Source organism: Nipponia nippon, unplaced genomic scaffold, assembly GCF_047370975.1.
Source record: "Nipponia nippon isolate SJK-2023a ecotype South Korea unplaced genomic scaffold, ASM4737097v1 scaffold_2, whole genome shotgun sequence".
Classification (NCBI taxonomy): domain Eukaryota; kingdom Metazoa; phylum Chordata; class Aves; order Pelecaniformes; family Threskiornithidae; genus Nipponia; species Nipponia nippon.
The window spans coordinates 9,274,145-9,295,406 of NW_028262336.1; the positions used below are offsets into that span (position 1 = coordinate 9,274,145).

The 21,262-nt window shown below is 42.5% G+C and overlaps 4 protein-coding genes across 30 annotated transcripts in view; 2 read left to right on the top strand and 2 right to left on the bottom strand.

The window, feature by feature from the left end:
* The window catches only part of SENP7 (SUMO specific peptidase 7), a 46,132-nt gene extending 37,774 nt beyond the window's left edge, over nt 1-8,358 (bottom strand). For 4 of the 19 annotated variants that reach the window (XM_087759516.1, XM_087759508.1, XM_087759499.1 and 1 more), the window contains exons 1-4: nt 8,117-8,250; nt 6,810-6,856; nt 4,138-4,245; nt 1,723-1,817 (exon numbers count right to left, since the gene is read on the bottom strand). In XM_087759516.1, coding sequence (XP_087615642.1) covers nt 1,723-1,817; nt 4,138-4,245; nt 6,810-6,845 — 239 coding nt within the window. In that variant the 5' untranslated portion in view covers nt 6,846-6,856; nt 8,117-8,250. Of the gene's footprint in view, nt 1-1,722; nt 1,818-4,137; nt 4,246-6,809; nt 6,857-8,116 lie in introns of those variants that run through there. The other 15 variants (XM_087759517.1, XM_087759509.1, XM_087759503.1 and 12 more) reach the window with 13 other exon arrangements.
* LOC104014161 (putative protein ARB2BP) lies at nt 8,228-14,135 on the top strand. 3 transcript variants are annotated; one of them, XM_087759533.1, is made up of 3 exons: nt 8,228-8,367; nt 9,498-9,571; nt 11,921-14,135. In XM_087759533.1, exons 2-3 carry the CDS (start codon nt 9,542-9,544, stop codon nt 12,980-12,982), a joined length of 1,092 nt encoding a protein of 363 aa, XP_087615659.1. In that variant the 5' UTR covers nt 8,228-8,367; nt 9,498-9,541; the 3' UTR covers nt 12,983-14,135. The 3 variants fall into 3 exon arrangements, with proteins under 3 accessions (XP_087615659.1, XP_087615657.1, XP_087615658.1); XM_087759531.1 differs by lacking the exon at nt 8,228-8,367 and adding an exon at nt 8,391-8,953; XM_087759532.1 differs by lacking the exon at nt 8,228-8,367 and adding an exon at nt 8,391-8,837.
* Nucleotides 14,136-14,444: 309 nt separating this feature from the next.
* TXNL4B (thioredoxin like 4B) lies at nt 14,445-20,819 on the bottom strand. Of its 3 annotated transcripts, XM_087759538.1 has the most exons (5): nt 20,691-20,819; nt 16,712-16,978; nt 15,600-15,761; nt 15,096-15,247; nt 14,445-14,645 (listed from the first exon to the last, which is right to left on the bottom strand). In XM_087759538.1, exons 3-5 carry the CDS (start codon nt 15,729-15,731, stop codon nt 14,480-14,482), a joined length of 450 nt encoding a protein of 149 aa, XP_087615664.1. In that variant the 5' UTR covers nt 15,732-15,761; nt 16,712-16,978; nt 20,691-20,819; the 3' UTR covers nt 14,445-14,479. The 3 variants fall into 3 exon arrangements, with proteins under 3 accessions (XP_087615664.1, XP_087615665.1, XP_087615663.1); XM_087759539.1 differs by lacking the exon at nt 20,691-20,819 and having other exon boundaries at nt 16,712-17,847; XM_087759537.1 differs by lacking the exons at nt 16,712-16,978; nt 20,691-20,819 and adding an exon at nt 16,099-16,234.
* On the top strand, nt 16,122-20,699 carry TRMT10C (tRNA methyltransferase 10C, mitochondrial RNase P subunit). 5 transcript variants are annotated; one of them, XM_087759527.1, is made up of 3 exons: nt 16,144-16,255; nt 17,883-17,916; nt 18,688-20,699. In XM_087759527.1, the coding sequence occupies exon 3, from the start codon at nt 18,715-18,717 to the stop codon at nt 19,960-19,962; it is 1,248 nt and encodes a 415-aa protein (XP_087615653.1). In that variant the 5' UTR covers nt 16,144-16,255; nt 17,883-17,916; nt 18,688-18,714; the 3' UTR covers nt 19,963-20,699. The 5 variants fall into 5 exon arrangements, with proteins under 5 accessions (XP_087615652.1, XP_087615653.1, XP_087615656.1 ...); XM_087759529.1 differs by lacking the exon at nt 16,144-16,255 and adding an exon at nt 16,268-16,405; XM_087759526.1 differs by lacking the exon at nt 17,883-17,916 and having other exon boundaries at nt 16,122-16,255.
* Nucleotides 20,820-21,262: the final 443 nt, after the last annotated feature.

Below are 21,262 nucleotides of genomic sequence, written 5' to 3' on the forward strand. Positions count from 1 at the left end.
TCTTTAGAACACATGTGCTCTTTCTATTTATTATGCAAGGAGGTCAGCATGTTGATTTTGACTTACTGAGAAACGCCTGGTACCCAAATGCAATACTTAGAACAAGCTTTATTGCAGAGAGTAGATTAAGTTTATTTTACAGAGAACCTCCAGCTAGTCTCTAGACACACATCTTTTTTTTGAGGAAGTAAAAAATGCATAGGTTTAATATCTGAATATTTATTGTCTCTTTCCAGTCTAAATCATTTCTCACTAACATGCTGGTAAGAATTTTGGTAAAAATGATGGAACACCTACAAATGCTACTTTAAAGTCTCTCACATATCAAAATTAACATATGTAACAGAAAATTAACATACGTAACAGATCCAAAGTTGTTTGGTTTTTTTTTTTAAAGCTCCTCAACATTGAAAGGTCAGTTCAAAGTTTACTGAAAGACCTTTAAAGGTTGATATCAGATATCAACCATTTCACAGCATAATTAAAACTCGGGAAACTGCAATTAACATAGCTGTTAAATTCTGACCCTGTGAGCCGCTCCCTCAGTTAAAGTTATGAGAGAAGCATTTTGAGGTAACTACATGTAAACTGACAGCTACGCCTCTGAGGAGGTATGAAAAATAAATTCAGAATCTTTTGTAAGTTCAGCTCTTCCTTGCAATTCTGTTTGAAGCATTCTGAATATAAAGACCATGCTAAACGATGACTATTTGTAGGTCACAAAAAACCACCGAATTCAGCAGTGTCAAAATCCCCTGCTGTCATTAAGCATTTTCATTACCTGTGCACTTTGTTTTTAACAGCACCTCCTGACAAGAAATCACTTATGGTCAAGTTAAGTTCCAGTCAGAAAATGGGGCAGAGAATGCATACTCTTATTTGTTTAGATTTAAATGATTCATGGAATAACAATTGCTTCATTAAGATAAAAATTAATTTCATTATGAAGTCATTATGCTTCCTAGCTACTATCAATGAACCTAATTCTACGTTTTCATTTCCATTTGTCAACTACAGCACTCACAGCTTCAAAATTTTCATGGATAAACAATTATCTAGCTGACAGCTGCACAGAAAATGATTTTAAATAATTTGCCATAATCTCAAAGAAACCAAGATATTTGCTCTTGGCAACAGAGCATAAAGAAATGGCACATCAGCAGTCTTATTTACTGACTTAGGTGTTTTAACTACAACATAGAGGTGAAAAACCTTTTTACTGCCTTCCCCTACTAATCATCATATTGCTTGGGGGGGGGGGGGAGGGGAGGTTTGTTGGTTTTAAGAGTTGATAAAGCCAGCTTAATGACTGTGAACTACAGAGCAAAAAGTGACAAACAAAAGATAATACGGGAAACTTCCTAAATATCTAAAATATCTAGGGCTAGAATGATAATTTACACTTAGAGAGTAATGAACACTTTCCAAGATTCCAAGCAGGTCAACAAGCAGTAATTCCTCCAGTAAGCGTTGAATTCCCATTCTGATGTCACAGTCTTGTGTTGTGTTAAAACAAAGAAAAAGTTATGGTTGCTTCACAATTCACAATGCCATTAAATGACTAAAACATGATTCTCTGAAGGTGGGCTACCTAACAGCTTGAAAATCATCTCTGCATGACACAAATAATTAGCTAGAGACCAGTGATACTCATCTTCAAGAAAGATTATGAAACTCTGAATACACAAACAGAGAAGAACTAATTTTGAGATGACTTCTTACCCAACTGATTCTTCGTCATTAGAGCTGTGTCTGTCGCAGTCCTTTTGCCTTTTTCCTCTTGTGGAAGGCTTTCTGTTGTTTGCACTTAATTTCCACTGAAATAAAAAAAATAAAATTGGCAGGTTCCAACAGACATAAATATGTCATAATGGATATCACACTAGAAAAAGGGAACAATGCCAGACATTGAAACAATGCAACTAATCAAATAAAGCAGCGCCACAAAGAATATACACACCAATTTTGCAAAGAATTAATTTGCTTGATTTAAAGCGCCCGTGTACCACCTGATCTTGAATGGAACTTTTTTCTCCTGAAGAAATTTGACAATACAGGACAAGTCAATTATTTCCCTATTTAGAGGGGGACTATCCCAGAGACTTCAATATTAGGCCTGTTTTACATAATCACAAATACACAAGATAACCTCTACTTTCTTTAACTCTATGCATTTAACCAAATTATATTCCACTCAAAGATATAAAATTCTGAGAAGGAAAAGAATGTGAAGGTTTGATACTTGGGTGGCAAAACCCACAACAGCAAGACTTCACTTTTTCCAAATTCTCTTACTTTACCAGAATGCACTTGTATTTTCAAATTAAATAAGCGAAGCCCCACCAAAACATATAGTTATTTCTGCAATTCCAGAAACCTATCTCCCTCTGCCATTACCTCCTCCTAATCTCTCCTCACTTTTTTTAATATAAAAAATAACAGAGCAAAGAGATGTTTGAAAATTATATGCCAGTCAGGCTGAAAGCAGACAAACTTATCTTCATTTCTGTTCAAGCGTGGGGTGAAAGGGCATCTGAAAAATTCATGCCCACAGATATTTTACATGCTTTAGTGAAGTCTGAAAGGTACATCCCAAATCTTTTCCCTACCGTAGGGGCCAACTCTGTAATGGAAAAATACCCTCATTATTAAAACAGCTGGCAGCAAGAAATTACTTTGAAGATGCTCTCCCCTCCTCCTGCCTTCAAACATCACCTAGTTCACCTCATAGCACTGGTCTTCAAGCATGTTAGAGACCTATATGCCCAAATCACTGAAAGCTGCACAAAATTACTCAAACAACATGGAGCAAACTCTGGCAACACTAAATACAACCTGGAGAGACCTTTGTACGGATAGACCAGTAATATGTCTTTTAATTATGACACCCCACGAGCAATCTTTTCTTTTAAAGTAGAATATAAAGACTAGTCAGTGTTTAAAGCATACGGCACCCTCTACCACATGGAAAAGTCTGAAATATACAGAAACACATAAGAAAAGTAAGAAATGGAAAATTAGACAATATACAGGAAACAACAAGGAAAAAAAGATTTTTCAATTCATCCAGTCTAATCACTGTTTTTATAGAGGCAGAGAGAAAGACAGGAAGAATTCCATACAAGTGCTGCCTGGCTCTGCCTAAGAAGGTGCTGCTTGTAACCACAAGAGACATTACTTCCGACTTCAAAACACAACTGTAATTGGATGCTCTGCTCACTTAAAGTATTAACAGTAAAGAACACAACCACACAGGGAGTTTGTATTGCAGCATGCTCAAATGACCAGACCTACCAAGAGACCTGGGTCACCTTATCACCACTACTGTAAGTCAGAGAAACTCCTAACTTCCCTCACTAGATTTTTAAAACTCCTCTGTGGGGGAACCTGTTTGTCCAGCCCCATGATTCTGAAAGCACTAAAAGCAGCAACAAACTCTCAATACTGAGCTGAAGGAGTCAAGAGTAGCAAAAATATGTTTCCAGAACTTGGCATTTTAAAAATGCTTACTGAATTTGGAACAGATTTGTAGAAGCAAATAATTGCTTCTATATGTGACTGAGATGATCAAGACACTCGTTTCTGATAAATGCCATGTAAGTACTCTTACAGTCTTTTGTCTCAATACTGAAATCAGTTATTTCTGTATTAGCACATAAAATTCTGTCAGTCAAAAGTCATACAGTACTTAACATAGTCTCTTAAAGTTTAAGCTCTTGGATACAAATAGTGACTAATTGAAAACTTAATGTAAAAATTATTTCCATATCATAACAAAAATTTTGGTAAGTGACCTGAATATAAAAAGTTCAGGAATCAGAGGACAATCAACTAAAAAAAAAAAAATTGCCTTTAAATTCATGATTTTCAAGATAATTTCAAACTACACCTGAACACAAACTCTGCTTTTCAACAATTTAGGTTGTTAATACAGTATTGAGACTTCCATTTCTGTAACTGTATGCTTTCAGGCAGATTTCAGACCTACACACTTGTCTCTTTCCAAGACAATCTGGGTCAGATATTGGTCACAAGGCAGCACTCAGTATTGAAAAAATCCAGCTTCCAAAACAGAACAAAAAAAACCCCATATAACATTCTCCTGCACACTTTACACTTTGAAGAACTTCTCTTTACCTCTTTTAAAGGGTAGTCCCAATGGTGGGAGCCTGGGAGCCTTGCCAAAGGGGACTGAACTTGGACATCCTCTGACTTGGTGTTTGTTTTCTTCTTTGGTATATGAAACTGAAAATAGATGATGTTACACACATAATAAAACTAAATTATCCACTGGTGCTACAAGCTGACATACTGCCATGTACAAAGTTTTCTTAATTGTCAGGCAAAATAAGAAATTTGCAAGGGAACCACTGACCTGTGACTTTAATTTAAATGCACTCCTCACTGAGGCTTGATCCTAAATCATGTGTCATACCACACGAGGAGCTAGTTTTAACATATGAACTGTCTTAAAAAGCAATAAAAAGCTCTTCCTATTTCATTACCTTTACAATAACTTCAAATGTGTGCCCAAAAGGTGAGAACCAATCTACTGGCACTTACAGTTTTCTAGTTTCCCTCTGATTTGTTTACACTCTAGTTCAACCATCTCATCTTAGAGAATAATAAAGAGAAAACAAAATAGCTGAATGTCGTAACGAATGTTGCACCAGGCTTGCGTTCTCAAAAAAAAAAAATTCAGGATGAAGAGCAATTGTATCTTAGAATAGTACGAGTATTTTGGTATGATAATTTAGCACCGATACACTACTCAAAATGGTATCAGCTATTGTCCTTGCCAAGCTTTGCAAAAATGGAACCAGCATTTCAAAAGTAAATATGGGAAGATAAAGCAGTTAGTAATTCATAGAAATTTGCCAATTCAGAAAAAATATGTAGGAAATACTGTTCATTCATTGAAATTCAAAACAAAAATGGTCAAACTAAATTCCTACCAGCTCATCAAGACAAGGAAAGAGGGTGACATTTCCTACCAGTTAAAATAATATCAGCTGAAAGAATAGAAGTGTGAGCCTTGCCATTTCTCCAGGTATCCTGAGAAGCAAAACCTTACACTGCAAACATGACCAGATAAGAATGTATCAGAGAGGGAATGCAACATTTGCATCTTTCAGACAACTGAGTCTATCTCAGCCAGGAAAAAGCTGAAGCTACTCCATATGATAGCCACTGTCAAGCGTATTATGAACTTAATTTGCAAGCCACCAGATGCCCTACCTTGCAACATGACATTACAAGCAAGGACTCTAGAACAGCGACGCCAACAACTTAATTATTAACACAGAAACTGCATCCATTAACTCTGTAGGTAGTCCTTCAGACAGACCATAACTGAAGCATACTGTACCATAATGAGATAATCCTTCAATTCTTTAGTTTGAATTGTGAGGGCTCTTATTCCTTCTCTACACTTCTTTGAAACAAAGATTTGGTTTTTTTAGTAATTAGACCTGAATTTCTACACAGTACCTCAAACTGCTTTTGCTGGTCGAAATGCTGTAATAACAAATACGTCTTTAACAGGTTCCTCAAATTCTAAAGGATGTAAACGCTACACACAGGTAACAGCTTCTAATACAAGCACCTCCCTTCCCTTTCAATCAACGTTTAAGGATTGAAACAGGTATTTTCTTATTCAAAAACGTCTGCAATTAGATTGTTTGATATTTATTTTTTGAGAAGTGGCCTATAAACATGTTTTATCAGTCAGAATGCATTCTTCTGATCTGCACCTTAATGGCCAAGTACAAATTTCTTACTTCAGAACTCCACCAGCTGCCTGACTAGTGGTTTCTGTTATGAGCTTCCTAAGAACACATATTTATCTAAAATTTTAACATCCATTTAAAGTTACAGAGGTTCAGATAACCTCTGTAATAACATAACAGATAACACTGAGAACAAGTAAGGGCAGACTCAGAAAACAGAAGGAGACAGATGGACAGACAGAAAGGGATAAAAAGCACAAAATACATTTATCTGCAAAATTTCCACCTCACTGTACAATATCTTCCCAATGCTTGCGCTCATTAAGAAGATGTTGGTTTGCAGTGCCCACAATTAACTTATGGAACAAGCACAAAATCAAGAGGTGACCAACAGAGGTCTGTATCTATGGCAACTGCAATATATGCAGTTGCCTCAGCTTTTCCCTAACAGAAAGTGACTAACTCAACGCATACATGTGCATACACACTTAGCAGACTCCTCATCTAAACCAGCAGTACTTTTCTGAAGGTTCCCACTGGTAGGAGCAAGGGTCAGAGAAAGTGCATAAACAGGGTGCTGGAAACAGCTTATTTCTAAAACACTAGACAGTCCAGACCTTAACCAACCAAACCAGTTGCTGTGCCTACAATTTGTTTTCACCAGTGCTTCCATTGCTAGAAACTACTACTAATAGGGATATTTTAGAAAAAAATAAACACTAGCATAAGTAGTCTCTGAACACATCTCTACAGATAACTAGATACTATGCAGTTATGCAGCTGCTCTACTTACATGAGCATTACTCTTAATATTTTAGATGTTAGCTTAGGTCCTAAAATATCCTTGAGAACACACTGTTTACGTGCAATCAAATGTTAAGCCTATCATGTATTAATACATGTTCAACAGCAGACATTACAATTGACTGCTACCAGAATAAACTGTTTCTCAAGAAAGAGTGCTCCAACAAAGCAAAAGCTGGACCACTGGAGAATGAATTTTGTTGCGCAAATACATCAGAACACCCTAGGATGCCCACAGCCTCAAAGTAAATTGTTGCAAATTGTAGGAACACTTACACTGACGTGACTTGAAGATGATGTTCTTCCTTCCATGATTTTCTCTACTGAAAGAAAAGATAAAAAATAAGCTTAGCAATTTGTGTTTTGTTTATTCAGAGGCAAGCAGGACCACAGCAGTAGGTACTAAGCAAGAACAAGAAAACAATTTTTGAGCAAGCTAGCACAAAAAAAACCTCATTCATAGAATGGTTTGGGTTGGAAGGAACCTTTAAAAGAGCATCTAGTCCAACCCCCCTGCCATGGGCAGGAACATCTTTCACTAGAGCAGGTCGCTCAAACCCCCATCCAACCTGACCTCGAGCACTTCCAGTGACGGGGCATCCACATCATCTCTGAACAACTCATTCCAGTGTCTCACCACCCTCATCATAAAAAATTTCTTCCTTGTGTCCAACCTAAATCTACCTCCTTCCAGTTTAAAACAATTGCCCCTTGTCCTGTCACTACAGGCCTTGATAAAAAGTCATTGACAGCCACAATACAAGAGAGACACGTGCTCCGACAAGGCTCTGCATTGTCAGTGTGGACAGAACCATTAACAAAATTTTCACTAGAATTTATCCTTAGTGAAGGTATTTACTGTTTGACTCCACGCCCTGGCAAGCACACAGGTAATAAGCAATTCAGGCTCTGATTATAAAGTAAAAAGGAATCACAGAAGACATTTGTAACACTACAGGAGCTCCAAGAATAAATAAAATTCAAGGATTCCTGTTAACAAATAAACTTCTTCCTCAGTGGAAGAACACAGCTTCAAAGCTTCCAGGAGTTATAGGGGTTTATTCTCTTTATAAATACTCTGTATAACTCTAGTGCAAGACCTTCAAACCTTACAACTAGCTTGAAGTCTCTCAAGAAGACCTTTAAGTTCGTGTACTTTCATTTAGCTCAGCGGTTTTTCAACTTACAGCCCCGGTCCCCTGGTGTGGGGAACAGCAACATATTAAAGAAGAGCCAAACTGCTGCCTATTCGATGCTTGCAAAGAGGAAAAGCTGACGAGCGGCGGCCTCCTGACAGCTCTGAGGGGAACGCGCGGCACCACTCAGGGGTGGCACCCCCCGGGCTGTCACCGCAGGAGCCCGCCCCCGGCCGCCGCGGGGCAGAGCGGGGCCGCCCCGCACCCCCAGCTCCCAACCCAGCCGCCGGCTCCTCCCGCTCGGACGGGAACGGGCTCCTCGCTGACAAACGGAGCGGTGCCGAGGCCCAGCAGCTCCGCCTTTCCGCGCCCCCTCCTCAGCCTCCTCACAAGGAAGCAGCAACGCCCACGCCGCCCCCTCCCCTCTCCCGCTGTCCGGCCGCTCACCCGCCCTCCCCGGCCGGCTCCGCTCCTTCGCCACAGACACCCCGTGCGGCGCGGACGGCCCAGCCCCGGCCAGCGGGGACAGCGACGGCGCAGGACCCACCGGGGCGCTGCCAGCAAGCCTTATTTCAGCTTCGCTCCCCCCTTCAGCAGCTAAAGGACGGGGAGCAAGCGGCACCAGCAGCACCCCTCAGCACCCACCGCCGCCGCTGTTGTTTATCCAGGCCCCGCCGCCGCCTGCGCAGCTTCCCCGGGTACTTCCGGGCTGGGCACCGCCTCCTCTCCCGCACCCTCCCGCCCCGTAACGGCAGTAACCGCCTCCTCTCCCGCACCCTCTCGCCCCGTAACGGCAGTAACCGCTTCTCTCTCGTCCGTGAGGCGCTGCCCCGCACCTGCCCGCAATCCCCTCCAGCCCTGCCGCGGCCGCTGTACCGCCCGCCCGAATGTCAGCCCTCCCGCCCGCCTCTGCCTCGCAGGCGTGCCCCACCGCGCGGGCGGCCTCTCCGGTGTACAACTTTATCGGGCTTAGCCTGAAACTGAGCCGCTGAGGGGGAAAAAACTGTCAGTGGCGCGGAGCAAATGATGGCGCCACGGGAGGGCTGCTACAGGTGCTCCCCTGCACCTGACAAACTGATGAGCAGTCACGAAATGAGTACTGCGAACGCAGTAAAATATAAAGGAAGCACAGGGTGGCACGCGCTAAGGAAACGGGAGAAAGACGAAGGTTTGTGGAAGGAATCAAGACAGCCTCGGTATTTTAAAAGCAGCGGTGTAAAGCCCAGCCGAAGGGGGTTTAAGGGGTACCTTGCCGGTCCCGCTTTCCCCGCCGGGCCGCAGCAGGTGGGTTCCCCGCGCAGCCGGGGGCCGCCGCCCGCCGCCGCCGCCGCTGCGGGGCCCAGGCGCGGCCGGGGCGGGTGGGCCGCGGGGCAGGGCTGGGCGCCCTCCCGACCCCAGCTGCGGCCGCGGGTTTCAGCCGGTGGCCTTGGAAATCCTCCCACAGCCGAGCGGAGACAAAGATTTTTTTTTATTGGTTTTTGTGAGGTTTTTTGGTTTTGTTTTTTCTTTTTTTTTCAGAGCCGTTTCAGAATGTTAAGTTTTGTGCGTAGCTTTCTGGTTTGTCTGGTAGTGCCTTTATATCAAGTAACGGGAAGCTGTGCAAAACTAGCTTTGACAACTTTTTAGTTTCACACTAAAGAGGTTTAGCTTTAACTTACAGCCAGGTGTAAATTACAAACATGAGATGTTAGCTTGTAACTTGGAACTATCTGAAACACTTCAGATGGCCTTAACTATCAGCAACTGATACATTTTATAGGTACACCCCAAAATAAAGTACCTAAGTAATGAAACCTGAACTAAGATGGGTTTATTTTCTTTCATGCAGAGAAATTGTCTACAATCCCAGAATGAAAAAGATTTCCGTCTGTGATGATGACAGATTTTGCAGGAGAGCATACGGTAATGTTGGCCTTTACTAGAATAGAGGAAACTTTTTAAATGGAAAATCTCATAAAGAATAATACTTATACTGCAGTAGTGTTTCAAATATGCCAACTGCTGTAACGAACACTAGCCGAATTTACAGCTGAAGAATCTTAGAATCCAATCAGAAAAGTGGGAAGGGAAAGGGATTTTTTTTTTCCCCCAACAGTAATTTTTTTAAAATCAAAATAGCAATTGTAAAGGCTGCCAGAATAAACACCCCTGAATATTGCATTTATATACAGACAATGAAGCACAAGCGGCAGTAAACATTGATTTAGAATGTACATTTGCCAAAAAGAAGTAAAAGCATTATGCAGCTGTATCGAGAACAATCTGTAGCTGCTTTCTAATACTATAAACGGCATTGCTACAATAAAATCAGTCCTCCAGACTAATAAGTATATGATTCTAAGGTGCTATTCAAGTGAACTCTTAAGTGATAACCTACGCTAAATTGCTTCAAAACTTTTCAGTTCGCACCTTGAAGGCAATTTTGGGAAGGGAAGTCATACCTATGCCTGGTGTAAAACTCTATTTTTATGTTTCTGCTTCCTGAAATCTTTGGAAACCTTTCACAATGCTTTGTAAAGGAGATGTTTAAGTAGATGTTCAACATTACATACATGGGGTTTAATTTGGAATCATGTATCCTTGTTTTGTTTTGGAACTGAAAAAGCAATGTTGTTGCTAGTAGCTGAAGTAAGAGCATAGTAACTTCCTGTTCATAGCATGTTGGCAAACCAGTCTCCACCCTTTTAGGGGTGAGGAGAGAAAGGGACAGAGAGAAGTGTTGGACAGCATGCCACTCTGTGAGGAAACTGCATTTACCTATTCCTCATTGTTATGGAATGCTTCCTCTGTGCTTCACCTTTCTCCACAGACATCTTTCCTTAAACCATGTCCGTTTTTCTCCTGCTTCATTGCATGGGGAAAAGAACACAAATATGGGTAGCTTCCTCCCTACTAAATATGACCTCTTTTGTGTGAACTGCCCATATTTCAGTAGTACAGCAAACAGACTGTCCTCCCATCTCATTGTGTCTTTCATGCCTTCCGGCAGAATGAAAAAATCATAGATGAATGCATGCACTTGCAAATTCCTTGTTTCCATTCCAAGAAACTGGCAAGACAGTAAATGGTTTATCTATCATAGAATCTGACTTTTTCCCCATTTCTATGTGTACTTATTATATGAGAGAAAAAAGGAGAAGGTAGCATTTTCTAGCTTACTCTCTTTGAATCAAACGACAGGAATGACGCTGAAGAGATGACTTAATATCTCTGACCCAATGGAGATTGCTCAAAAGGAAAATGTATGTGGTTTTGCTCTGTTGAAAAGCAAAGAACTTTTTTTTTTTTTTTTTTAATTTGGACATGTAAGAAATAATTATCAATATGCTAAGCAGCTTACTCAAAGTAACTTGCATTCCATAAAGGAGCTGGGCTCCAACTCAAGTCGCTTACATGAAAATTTTCAGATCACTTTCTGTACTAGTAATCAGCTTTATCAGATGGTATAGTGAGTCTTAACATAGTCAGAATGTGATTTACTGTGTTCTAAAAACCTCTGTTAGTTCAACGAGAAAAATTTAAAGGTATCTAGTAGCTTGTACCCCTGTATTTGCCAAATATAACTTCATATAAACCATTTGGCAAAACAAAATAACTGTGTTAAGATGATAAATTAATTTTAAAAATACTGATAATTGTGGGAATGTAATGCTTGCAAATCTCTGCTGTTAGGACAAAAATCTTACAAAAGTAGGATTCTAACCACACCAAAGGTTACCCCATGTTTGCCATTCTACAGCCAGGGACAGTCAGTAGCAGATTAAAGAGTTATTAGAAAAACAGAAGGTTATGATAAGCTTAATTTTTTAGTTGCATGGAAACCACTTCCTGGTATAATTCGTATCAGTTGATCAGTCATACAAGTTGAAAAATTATCTTAGCTGAAACTAGAGACCTCAATCCAATCTCATGAAAATTTACTGCGTGGACTTTCTTTTCTCCTGTTCCTGGATCACAGTGGCTAGCTTATTCTGTCATCCATTCCACAATTTCCACGTGGCAAGTGCTTGCAAGGATGAATGAATAACTGGAGAGATTAGTATTAATGTACTGCTGTTGCAATTTAGCAACTGAGGTCTGTGAGAGGCTTTACAAGCAGCTGGCTTACTACAGACCACCGAGATCGTCTGTATCAATGAGTATTTTGTTTGTAACCACTTTTAAATCTGAATTCTAGTACAATAGGTTTTCTTTATGTAGGTGTTGTATGGAGGTCTATCACTACATTGACATAGTCTTCTTAATTTGTAGTGGTTACAAATACAGCACGAACTAAGCTGGAGGAAACTAATAGAGGGTTCAGGGTATCAAGAGGAACTGAAGTACAACTTCAATATAAAAGGGGAACTGAGACATCTGGATACAAATGAGTCCTTTGTTTTCAATTATTACAAGAATGAACATGAGCAAAATCATAAACGCTATCAAGTTTTGGGACATTTGATTACCCAATATGTTTATGAGCTCCTGGAAAGAGTCTGCATGCTGCAGAAAGTTTATATTCCTACTGATGCTACAGAGGATGAACCAAGAAGTTTCTTTTTCGTGAGCAAGAATGCACTAACAAGTTCCTCTAGCCTAATTGTCCTTCTTCAAGACCACGGAGTTTCCCGTGCCGGACAGTGGGGGCAAAGGACGATTGTCAGTGAGGGTCTGGAGCATGGAACGCAAATACCATTCATCAAAATGGCCCTTCGAAACCATGGGGGAGTGATTGTATTGAATCCCAATGACAACTTTGTTGATCCGAAGACTGAAAAGGAGAGGTTAAGCTTTTCTACTGGGGAAGAATCACCGACTTCTACGCCATCTGTCTGGTGGATTCCCAAGAGGGGCAGCAGCAGCCCCGAGGAACATACCACGTACGTATGGGATCATTTCATTTCAAAGAGCGCGGCCAAGAATGTGGCCTTCATTGCCCATGGCTACGGTGGCTTGGTGTTCGTCGATCTGCTGGTGCAGAGAAAATGGGAGGTAATGAATAAAGTGTACTCTGTGGCATTCATCGACTCCATGCACAACATGCAGCACCAGACTAGAAGCGATCCACAAATACAAAAATGGATACAGAAATACTGCCGTGGATGGGTGTCAAACAGCAAGCCTCTAGGTAAAGCTGTAGGTTCTCTCATGAAAGTGAACTGTCCTACTGTTTCTGCTGGAACGGAAAAGTATGGTTTAGCACCCTCCTGCTGCTTACGTGCCATCTTTAAGTACCTGAAGAGCATGCTGAAAGCCAAGACCACAACAGCCTTTAGGTATTCACCTGTTGCAACCAGAAGCAGCATGACTAAGAAGAGAGGCAATAAATAAAGGTAGACTGATTTGTTCTTGATAGTGGTCTCTTCCTTTCGTAACTGCCCCTGCACTTTTCAGTCATCTAAGGACCTTCCTTTCACTGTGGAGCAACTTACAGTTCTAAGTTTGAAGCTAGTTTGTTTGTTTTCAAGAAACACACAAATACAAGTTAACTATTAGGAAAGAAGTGCATTGTTGAAAGCTTTAAGCCACAACCCTTCACCTAGCTGTGAAATTTAAAGTTGCACAAAATAAAGATGTTAAGGTATACCAACTCTCATCCGTGTCGTTTTTTAAATAAACGTTCTGCAGTTATAGCTTTATGATCAGACTAAACTATCAGGGAAACACTCGCTTCTTAAGTGCATAGCTTTCATTAAAAGGACAAATCCGGAGCACAAAAAGCATGTAAAGGATCTATTCCATCCCCACTATATACTATATAGTGTTTAAAATCTTCCAAGAGCTGGAATATCCACCTTCCTCCTGGAAATGTTTACTGTTAAGTTGAACGATACTTCAGGGAACTACACACTACTGCCTTCCCTCCAGTCAGAGACAGTATGCCCCAAAGATGATAGAGTGAGCTGAAGTAATTTGTGTTCTAAAGCCAACTAAGCCAGTGAGATTACTGCTGCTATAGAAATACAATACTCTAGCAACCTGCAATTACCAAACTGATGCAAAAGAATGACATTGCTGTTTTCTCTCAGCTGTTTTCATTTTAGACAGAGGTAGGAAATAGAGACAGTTTTTAAATATCCATACTCAGGGTTTGCAGTTTATACAAGCAGAAGGTCAAAGCGAATGTAAACAAAACTGTTGTTCTGAATTTCCAGTTTAATCCTGTGGGAGTTAAAAGTGTTCAGCGGCTGCAGAAGGGCTTTGAAGAAGCCTACAGTTCCTGTCTCAGTCAAAAAAATTGTTGAACAGTAGTATCGGGTACCAGAGAAGAGAGTGTGTCAACTTCCCTTTTGTGTTTATATCCATTTCAGGTTTCAGTCATCTCTAATACCGTTTGAAAAAGCTTCTGTCCCGTTACCAGTAATGGGTAAAAGTGTAAAATTCCATTGGAAAGGCACAGTCAGTTGAACGCTCTTGAGAGCAAGCATAGCTTTTTAAATAAAGGTAGGTTTACTGTTATTGCATCTGAACGAAAATGGTACTAAATAGACAATTAATAGACTATACGATGCTTTAGTTCACTTACGAAAGTTGCGCTGGAGGTGCCATCATTGAGGATGCACACAACCTGCCTGTTTTGTGGGTGCTGGTCAGCATGCAACTCAAAGAACAGGCACTTGCATGAATTCTACGCATGAACATGTAGCTTTATTTACAAGAGAAGAAGGAGGTGACAGAATGTCTGTCTTCAGAAGGAGACCAATATGATCCTTCAACATAAATGCTCAAACTGTCCCACGGTGTCAGAGGTGGCTAAAAACGCTTGAAGCAAAAAAAAGGATCTAGAACATCAGCCATTTCCATAATTCTTTATCTCGGGTCAACCCATTAAATGCCTTGGTAGAGAAGGTCGTATTTAGGAATGTTATTGGGATCAATAGGGCTTCTCACAATGAGCTTTCCACGCATTGCTCCACGGTAAATCACTTCAATCAGATCTATAAAGTCTTGCTTTGTTTTGAAGCTTCCTACAAATTTGGTATGATCTGGAGACCTAAATATAAGCATACGATAAAGGTAGAACCGTAAGGTTGAAGTGTTCAAAGCAAAACCACCTAAAGACAAGAAAAGATGTATAATGACATTAGGGGTTCTGATTTGGTCACTCTGAAAGAATGAACCACACTGGTAATGGCAAAACCAAGTCAGGAATATACTGTGACCTCCAAAGTCCAAAACGGTGCAGTGTCATGCCTAAGACTTCAACCATATGATTTTTTGCAGAGTCGGGCATGTTTCACAGCTGACACCTACTTATTGCATCAGAGCATATTTCAAAATACTTCTTAGTTTTACATCCTTCTAGCTTCCTACAGACTTCTCAACGCAGATGCTGTTAACAAGATTATAGTTTTCAAACATTCCCTTCCCCAGACAAAGTAACATAAAGAAAGACTGATAATTCTTACAGACGTTACAGATACAGCCAGGTAGGATGACATACCCATAATCAACCTTCATGTGCTGTCCATTGAAGAAAAACACAGTAGACGGAATATAACTGATGTCAAAATACTGGGTGTACACTGGAACCTTGTTCACATCCACCAGGTAAATGACCGCCATTTTACTTAGGTCGTGAGCTGTCTTTGCAAGCTGAAAAGAGTGAAAAAGAGGGATGACAAATGGATTGAGACACAAGAGGAAAACAGGTGGCAAGCTTTATAAAGCCCATTTCCCTTATGTCTTATCAGTTTAAGCGGGGCTAGAATATCGTGTCTTATCTACTTTAAGCACTTTGTACACCCACTACAATAACATAAACATTTGCTTAATTTTCAGACCGCTTTATGAATATAGTATTATTTCATTTTACATTTAATTGTCACCGAAATTTTCATGAGACACCATATTATCCAAAAGCAACATACGACATTCTCTTGTATGCAACACGTATACTAGTAGAGTTTATTTTTAAAAAAGGGAAAAAAGAAAAAATTGCTCTTACAATATCATCAAGCTGCAGACAAACAGCATCGTTATCTCTTCCAAACCGGAGAACCAAAACCTTCTCGGCCACGCTTTTTATTGCCTGATCCACTTCCCTCTTACAGGTCAGTTTGGGCAGCAGAAAACTCATCCCGACAGACCACGGCTTCCACTAAAATCCCTACCAGACGGTTAGGGAAAAAAAAAAAAAAAAAAAAAAAAAAGAACAACTGCGTCAAAAATCAGCGAAACTTCTCCATGCTATTAAAAAAAAAGAGCGCGACCTCACCGCCCGCCCCCCGCGCTGGCAAACCCCTCGGGCCGCGGGCTCTGCCTCACGCCCCCGCCCCAGGCCGGCAGGGCCCAGGCGCAACCGCCCCCCACGGGGCCTCGCCCCGCACAGGGGCAGCGGCGGGGCCCCCCGGCAGCCCCCCTCAGGGCCCTGAGGCTCCCCGCGGGGCCCCGGTGCAGCCCGCCCGCCCCCCGCGGCCCGGGCCTGGCCCGGGGGATCACCGTACCCCGCAGGGTCCTGCGGTGGCGGGAGAAGAGAGGGCCGGAACCTTCGCCGTGCAGCCGCGGAACCCCGCGGACAGCCGACGGGCACGGCGCCGCGCCCGGGCAAGAAGGCGCGGCGGACCGGCCCCTCCCTGCGTGCGCGCAGGCCTCTCCCCTGAGGTGAGCTGGGGACTGCGGAGGGGTCGCTGCCGCTGCCGGGCGGCCGTTAGCCGCGTCCGCCGCCCGGAGGCGTCCCCCCCGACCCCTTCCCTTCCCGGGTGGGACGAGACGGCGGCCAGGCGGGCTAGAGCGCGGCCGGAGCTCGGGCAGGTGCGGGCGCAGCCGCTGGAGGGGGAGGCCTCTCCCGCCCCGTGTTTCCCGCCACCGGGGGTACCGGCGAGAGACGCCCGGGGCGCCGGAGGTGCCCCGTCAGGCGCCCCGCCTCGTCCCGCCGGTGGCTCCCGGCGACCTTCGCCTGCCTGCCGTGCCGCCAGCCCGCCTTTCCTCGGCGGGCGCGGGTCGGGCCTGCGGCGCGGCGCCCCGGAGGCCCCGCTCCCCGCCGCAGCAGGGGGGAGCGAGGCGCGCCGGTGCCCCCGGGAGGGCTGTGGGGCGCAGCGCGGTGCTTCCAGGTGTTACCCGGCTTGTGGCGGTCCGGCTCAATTGCGGGCTGGTTTAAAAGCTGTTAAGGAGCGTGTAGTGCTGCTCTCGGGAAGAGCCGCATCGCTGCTCGCCCTGCCGTGGCGAGCTCCCCGCAGGGCCTTTCGGCCCTCATCGCTGTGTAGGGGCCAGGCCTGCGGACAGCCGTGTGTGGGCATCCGTGCCGGGGGGAGTAACCGAATTATTCAGTCTGAAATACCAGTGAAGGGCCTTTCCGTTCCTGGGATGAGTTACAGTGAAGTCATGCTAAAAAAAAAAAAAAAAATCAGAAAAATATTTAAAGTCCTACAAATGTAGGTTCTTCAAAGAGATTTAGAGTAGTTCTTGCAGTAATGACATGGTAGTGTGCGTGTTGGATACACTGAAAGGTAACCTGGCTTTTATCAAAAGCTGTTGTCAAGTATTCAGATTGTGTAAATCTGCCTTTCAGTAATTGACTTAATTGGTGCTGCAGTAATGTAAGTTAACTGAGGAACTGATCCCTTGATTTCTCCAAGCTGGACAACATGCTTTTTGTATTATTACTTTTGCCAGTATCTTTAACACTTAAATGTAAAATTATGAACATCTCCATTGTAACGCTTACAGATTTTCTCTTTAACTTCACACTATTAGGGCTTTTCTGTTCATTTTTTCTTAATAACAGTAGAAAATGAAAGGTCGCTCACCAGTTTGACCAATTACAGTATCATAAAATGCATACTAGTTATAGTTTCCTAATAGTACGCCGTTCTTTCTGTGGCTCTTTATCTGAGCAGGTATATATATAACCCCAAAATTAGATTTAACTTGTTCTTTATATCAAATTATTTTCAGGTGGTAAGTTATTACAGAGAGTATGAATTTGCTTTTAAAATGTGAAGCTAATTTTTATGTTTTGGTCAAATCATGTGTTTTCAAACCCTGAAACTTCACTGATTTTACTTAAGTAGGTTTGTATAGGACAAGGAAAAAAAAACATTCTGTGGTTTCCTTCTTTTTGCAGATCTTTTACATTTAAATACAAATGTGTATGAAATTAATGGGACTGTGGGTTTCATGTCCTTAGCTTTATGTGCCAACATCAACTTCACAGGCAATTTAGCAAAAAGAAAAAAGATGGTCTTTTCCTATACTAGTTGTTTATTCTTCCATCTCCTCTTGTTTCTAGGTGCCTGGTGAATCAGGCGTGGAACCTCATTTAGGTGGGATGATAACTAGCTTTTTTTTTTCTCTCTCTTTCCACCTCCTGGTTAGCTGTCCCTAAGATCGGTTCTCTGATTCGGCTCATAGTGCGGCCACGTGAAAGCCTGCACTGCCGACAGAGCCGCGAACAAGGGGCTCAGGGGACATAAGAGTGCTTTCATTGGCAGGAGTATCGGTGTAGCAAAACTACAGCATTGGTAGTTTCAGTACTTCAGTGACCTACAATGTGGAAACGCATGGAAGAGGAAGAAGTTTAGTACTAAAGTTTGCCAGTGGAGCTTTCCCAAAATATAATGGTAAAAGCAAAAATGTGATCTTCTGTGATATAGAGCTTTTCCAGAAAATGTTGCAAGATGAAGCATCTTGTCCGTTTTCACAGTATAGGAAAATTAGGTAGGCACCTCTGGACGTGTATAAAAATATTTTTGGTCTCCACGCAGCATTTTGCTTGCTTTGATTGCGAAGGTTCTTATATGATACAGATAATTTAAATCGATCTCAGCAAATACTTGAAGGTTGTTTGAACACATTTTGAATTGCAGTAACTAGAGCTGTTTTAAGCAGCAGAGCTAACCACGTCTCTTCACAGCAGTGCCACATACGGTGTTTTTATTTAGAAAACAATAGAAAAGTAATAGTGGAAGCAGAAATTTCTAGTATTCTCCAAGAAGTAAGTTATTGTCTGTCAGTCTTACTAAGGATGAATATCCGTGTGTGTTTTCTTCATGATTTCTGACAAGTTTTTTTCCCCTTTTGTTGGTGTTTTGCAGCTGTTTGAACACAGTACATGTCTAAGTATGCAGTCTGCTAATGTGCTTCTGAAAAAAATTGTCACAAGTTCTGTCCTTTCATTTGCTGCGCAACATGGGATGAAAAAGGATTTGTTTCCACTCAGTAGAACTCTGAGTTCATCGCTTTGCCTGAAGCAGGACAATTCATGCAGTCCCTCAGAAAAACTAGATTTAGATGCCTGGAAGAAGGTAATGAAGTCTGGGGTGCAAGAAGAAGTCAGTGAGACGGTCTCTGAGCATAAGGAGCTTTCCAGTTTGGCTGCTGCACGTGAGATTTTGGAGATGTGGAGACTAGCTGGCAGATCAGTTCCGGAAAATATCAGTGAAGAACAGCTAAAAACCTTTATGGAATGTCCTTCCAAGTCAGCCAAAAAGAAGTACTTAAAATATTTGCATCTCAAAGAACTTTACAAGAGAAACGACAAAAGAAAGATGGATGAGAAGAGGGAAAGGAGGCTGGAAACACAAGAGCAAGCTTCAAAAACTGATGAGACCAGAAGGAATTCATTCGTATGTTTGTGGGCCAACTGTATGGATAGAGCATACAGTTGGAGGGTTGCTCAGTCTATGATCTTTGGCCAACCCCTAGTATTTGACATGTCTTACGAAAAAGATATGTCCGCCCGAGAAGTTGCAAATACAGTGAGACAGCTAGTGTTAAGTGAAGGCTGCAATCGAAGATCTGTGGATCCGTTCCACATCCACTTCTGTAACTTGAAAGATGACAGCCTCTATCATAAGGAATTCATCAAGCATTATAGAGAGGCGTGGGGCAAATTGCTTATCACTGTGACAGACCAGTGCTACACAGATGTCTTTCCAAAGGATAAGCTTATCTACCTGACTGCAGATTCTCCCAAAGTGATGAAAACATTCGATCACAATAAAATCTATATTGTTGGGTCAATGGTTGACAGGAGCATAAAAACAGGAGTCTCTTTAGCACGGGCAAAGCGACTGGGGCTGGAGACTGCGGCCCTTCCGTTGGAGAAGTACTTGCTTTGGAATACTGGTGCCAAAAATCTCACACTGGATCAAATGATGCATATTTTATTAACCTTGAAAGATACTGGAGACTGGAAGAAGGCTCTGGAGTTTGTTCCGAAAAGGAAGTATTACGGCTTTGTAACCAAGCCTGTGCATGAACTGAAAAAAACCTTAAACCTGATCAACACGCTTAAACTTGGAAAGAGACAGGAAGAAGTACGAAAGCAACTTGCCAAGAACTACTCTAAGAAGCTAATGCAAAAGTAGAGTGATGGGGAAGAGAATGATTTTTTATGAGAAAACTGCCCTTGAATGCTCCATTTTCTCGGGACTTCTGGAACTGTATTCAGTTATTTATCTCTAAAAATGCCTTTCTTGGTCAAGTTTGAAAGGACTGTTACTAGGGATTTTTTTTTTTAATTACCTTAGTATTCCAGCTGTTTGAATTTATTCACAGAGTATTGAAATTATGTAAGAGAAATGAGATGATCAGTTCTAAAAAAATTACTCTGTACAAAGAATATAAATCTGTTCAGTTGAATCATGCTGGGACAAGGGTGACTGTAACTGAATGCAAAGGTGGTTCTTCAGAGAATCCCTCAGTGCTTTGGGTTTGCAGGTGGAGGCCATCCACAGTCCTTTTCTAAAAGGCTACCTAAGGTGAAACAGAAGAGGCCTTTCCCTGTTACTTCCTGGATCCTCTTTTGGTGCATAGATGAACTGACTTTCAGTAGCTGAGCTAAAAACATGCTAAACCCAGCATGAGTTTGGGGAGTTGCACGGTTTTTTTTTTTCTGGGTGTTCTGTCTGGCACAAATCACGTCCCTATTTGGAAGGAATAATGCAAATTTTCTTGACCCTGCCAAAAAAATACCATATGTACTTTTGTGTAAGACATTTATCCCTGAGCACTCGTGTTTTCAGTCCATATAATGTAGATTTCCCAAAGTGCTGGAACTTTGAGATGATGTACAGTCCCGTTAGTAAATACTTACAGGAGCGGAGAGCCTTGTAGTATTTCTCACAGCTGAAAATGTAGTGATTGGTCTCGCTGTGAACGTCTGTGTTCAGGCCGAGCTACAACGGGCGTGTGGTTAAATACAGTTTTCTGCTGTCTGGAGGAAGAGGAGGAGGGATTTCTTGGTGCCTTCATGGGTGCTTAAATCTTTTTGATTTAACCTGACTACCTCAATGTGTGAAGCCAATGATGGCAGATGGTGGGTTTTGTCCTGAAAATTCAAAAACCATGAGCAGGGAATGTCGTTTCGAAGAGCAGGCTCCATGTATACTCGGGGTTGGTGATGACGCGTTCCCCTGGTGCGAGGAGGGGCTAGAAGGCAGCGGATGGCACTGCCCCTCGCCGCCTCTGAAGCACGGAGAACCCCTGGCGCGGAGAAGGACCCGCTTCCTTTTGGCTGCGCGCGGTTGGGTAGCACGCAAAGCTTCATCCCGGGGTAGTGCGTCAGGCGCGGCCCGGGGCTGCGTCCCCGCTCCCTGTCGAGCCCTCGGGTGTGAGGACGCGCGAGCGTGCGGCCGCCTCGCTCCAACGGCCCCTCTTTTTCCTCAC

Bases quoted from the DNA above. Each gene is read 5' to 3' on its own strand.
- LOC104014161 (XM_087759533.1), top strand. From the start codon at position 9,542: ATGATGACAGATTTTGCAGGAGAGCATACG. The intron at 9,572-11,920 runs GTAATGTTGGCC...CTTAATTTGTAG, and splicing joins ATTTTGCAGGAGAGCATACG to TGGTTACAAATACAGCACGA.
- TXNL4B (XM_087759538.1), bottom strand. From the start codon at position 15,731: ATGAGTTTTCTGCTGCCCAAACTGACCTGTAAGAGGGAAGTGGATCAG. The intron at 15,248-15,599 runs GTAAGAGCAATT...CACTCTTTTCAG, and splicing joins GTCTGCAGCTTGATGATATT to CTTGCAAAGACAGCTCACGA. The intron at 14,646-15,095 runs GTATGTCATCCT...GCTTATATTTAG, and splicing joins CACATGAAGGTTGATTATGG to GTCTCCAGATCATACCAAAT.